This window comes from Pteropus vampyrus, unplaced genomic scaffold (assembly GCF_000151845.1).
Source record: "Pteropus vampyrus isolate Shadow unplaced genomic scaffold, Pvam_2.0 Scaffold33, whole genome shotgun sequence".
NCBI classification, from domain to species: domain Eukaryota; kingdom Metazoa; phylum Chordata; class Mammalia; order Chiroptera; family Pteropodidae; genus Pteropus; species Pteropus vampyrus.
In genome coordinates, this window is record NW_011888814.1 from 8469872 (window position 1) to 8472067 (window position 2196).

The window sequence follows — 2196 nt, forward strand, 5'->3', positions numbered from 1 at the left end:
CCCAAGCCGCCCCCTAGCATCCCACAATCCCTCCTCTCTTTCTGCGGGCAGGACCCACAGTGACCACTTTAGGTTCCTACGAGGTGTCTGAGGGCTGTGAGAGGAAGAAAGGCCAACGCTGGGGGTCCTTGGAGCGGCGGGGGATGCAAGCTATGGAGGGTGAGTTTTCCCAGAGAGCTTTCTTTCTCTCCCCATTGCCCAGTTTCCCTTCCCTTTTCCCTCCCCCTCCTGATCCCCAGCACTCTGGGCCAGGATACTGCCCTTTCCCCAGTTCATCGGAGCTCCCTCCGCCCCTCCTCAAGGCTCAGGCTTTGAGGGAGGTTCTGGGAGGTTCTGAGGCCCTAATCACCAGCTAACCAGGTTGTGTGTCCCAGGGGAGCTGCCAGAGAAAGAGGCCTGGTTGGACAGAGCTTTGAAGCAGCCTTTCAGCAGGGGGTTTGTTCTCACTGCCTGCCGACCCAGATCCCAAGCTGTCTCTTATTTTGAAAAGCAGGGAAATGAGCATGTGAATTGTCTTTCTGGTTCCACCATCACTAACTACATGTACAAGCCTTGTGGCTTTGGTTCTCTAGGATAGCTACTGCCTGAAAGAGACTGCCCGGGAGAGGGGCAGGTGAGAGGGCCAACCTCTCAACACTCGTGTCTCCATCACACCCATGCGACCTGGTAGTTGCTGCCAACACCAGGCCCCTGAAAGGATGCTGATCCATTTTCTAGGACTTCCTACGAAGCGTCCCCAGGTCCCTGTGCATACTCAGGGTGGGCAACCCAGCTCTCTCAAGGGGGTACAGATGATGCATAGGGTCCCAGATGAACCTTAGGCTGCTGTTATTAGAGAACGACCAGGGATTCAGAATTTCAAAACAAATGATCACCATCTAGACGAGAGTTTTGCTATTTAGAGGAACTGCATTGCAGCAAAGGAGGGGATGCTTACCAACCAGGGGCTGGGGACTAGCACATTCCATTTTTTTAATACATTAAAATGGCAGGCCTGCTTTTACACACAGGTACCTCAGACTTCCCCCAGTGTGGTCAGCAGGGGTAGTGGCCTCATAACATTCAGGGAGGGGAGAGGAACCATCTCCTCAACACACACACTCAGTGGAGAAAAGAGAGGTGGACATTGTCTCCCCAACACACACACTCAGCAGAGAAAAGAGAGGTGGATGTTGTAGAAAGTTTTAAAAAAGCTATTTGATAGAGCGCATTTGAAAGAGCCCCCCAGATTCAGTAAAACATTTAGAATCACTCCATTTAGGTGTTTTCTTTCTCTTCCTACTGACAGGCAATGGTTTCTTATTATGGAAAGACTAATTTCTCACAAGCCACCTAGATAGTTTTTTAACTTTCTACAAAGCCCCAAACTGTAACTCTTGCCTCATTTGGCCTAAAGACACGTCCAGTGTCTGAATCCTTTCTTGACTACTTGTCCCACTACGCAGAGACCAGAACTGGAAGAAGCAGGAATCCTTATGCAAGCGTCACGTGGCTGAGCCAGCCCCCAGCTGCTGGGTTGGCCCAAGCGCAAGGCAGTAATAGGAGGCCACCAGGTGCAGTACTGGTCCACAAAGGGCCTGGGAGGGGAATGGGCCACCTCCAACTGTGACCACCACATCTGAGGACTCATGAGTGCAGGTCCTGCCCAGGGGCTCCTCGAAGGACACCAGGTGGCACTATTATACCAGTCCTGAGACAGTGAGTTTGAGGGCCCTTGCAGGACTGTGGAAAGGAAGTTGGTTCTGACTCCTGGTGCGATGGGTATCTGTCCTAGGGGAAGTGTTACTCCCAGCTCTCTATGAGGAGGAAGAGGAGGAGGAAGAAGAGGAAGAGGAGGTGGAAGAAGAGGAAGATCAAGTGCAGAAAGGTGGCAGCATGGGCTCCCTGTCGGTCGGCAAGCACCGGGGCCTGAGCCTCACAGAGACGGAGCTGGAGGAGCTGAGGGCTCAGGTGCTACAGCTGGTGGCAGAGCTGGAGGAGACCCGGGAACTGGCAGGGCAGCATGAAGATGACTCTCTGGAGCTGCAGGGTGAGTGTCCATGAAAAGGCCAGAGGGCCTGGGCCCAAAGGCTCTGTGCTCACTGGATCCCCGGTGCCATCTCTCCCTCTAACTGCAGGGCTCCTGGAGGATGAACGGCTGGCCAGCGCCCAGCAGGCAGAGGTGTTCACCAAGCAGATCCAGCAACTTCAAGGTAA

The 2196-nt window shown here is 53.6% G+C and overlaps 1 protein-coding gene across 4 annotated transcripts in view; it reads left to right on the forward strand.

Moving 5' to 3' along the window:
* Window positions 1-54: 54 nt before the first annotated feature.
* CCDC136 (coiled-coil domain containing 136) overlaps window positions 55-2196 on the forward strand; it is a 28708-nt gene continuing 26566 nt past the window's right edge. For 2 of the 4 annotated variants that reach the window (XM_023528912.1, XM_011357194.2), the window contains exons 1-3: window positions 55-159; window positions 1775-2029; window positions 2118-2192. In XM_023528912.1, the coding sequence (XP_023384680.1) occupies window positions 144-159; window positions 1775-2029; window positions 2118-2192 (346 nt within the window). In that variant the 5' untranslated portion in view covers window positions 55-143. The remainder of the gene's footprint in view (window positions 160-1774; window positions 2030-2117; window positions 2193-2196) is intronic. The other 2 variants (XM_011357193.2, XM_011357195.2) reach the window with 1 other exon arrangement.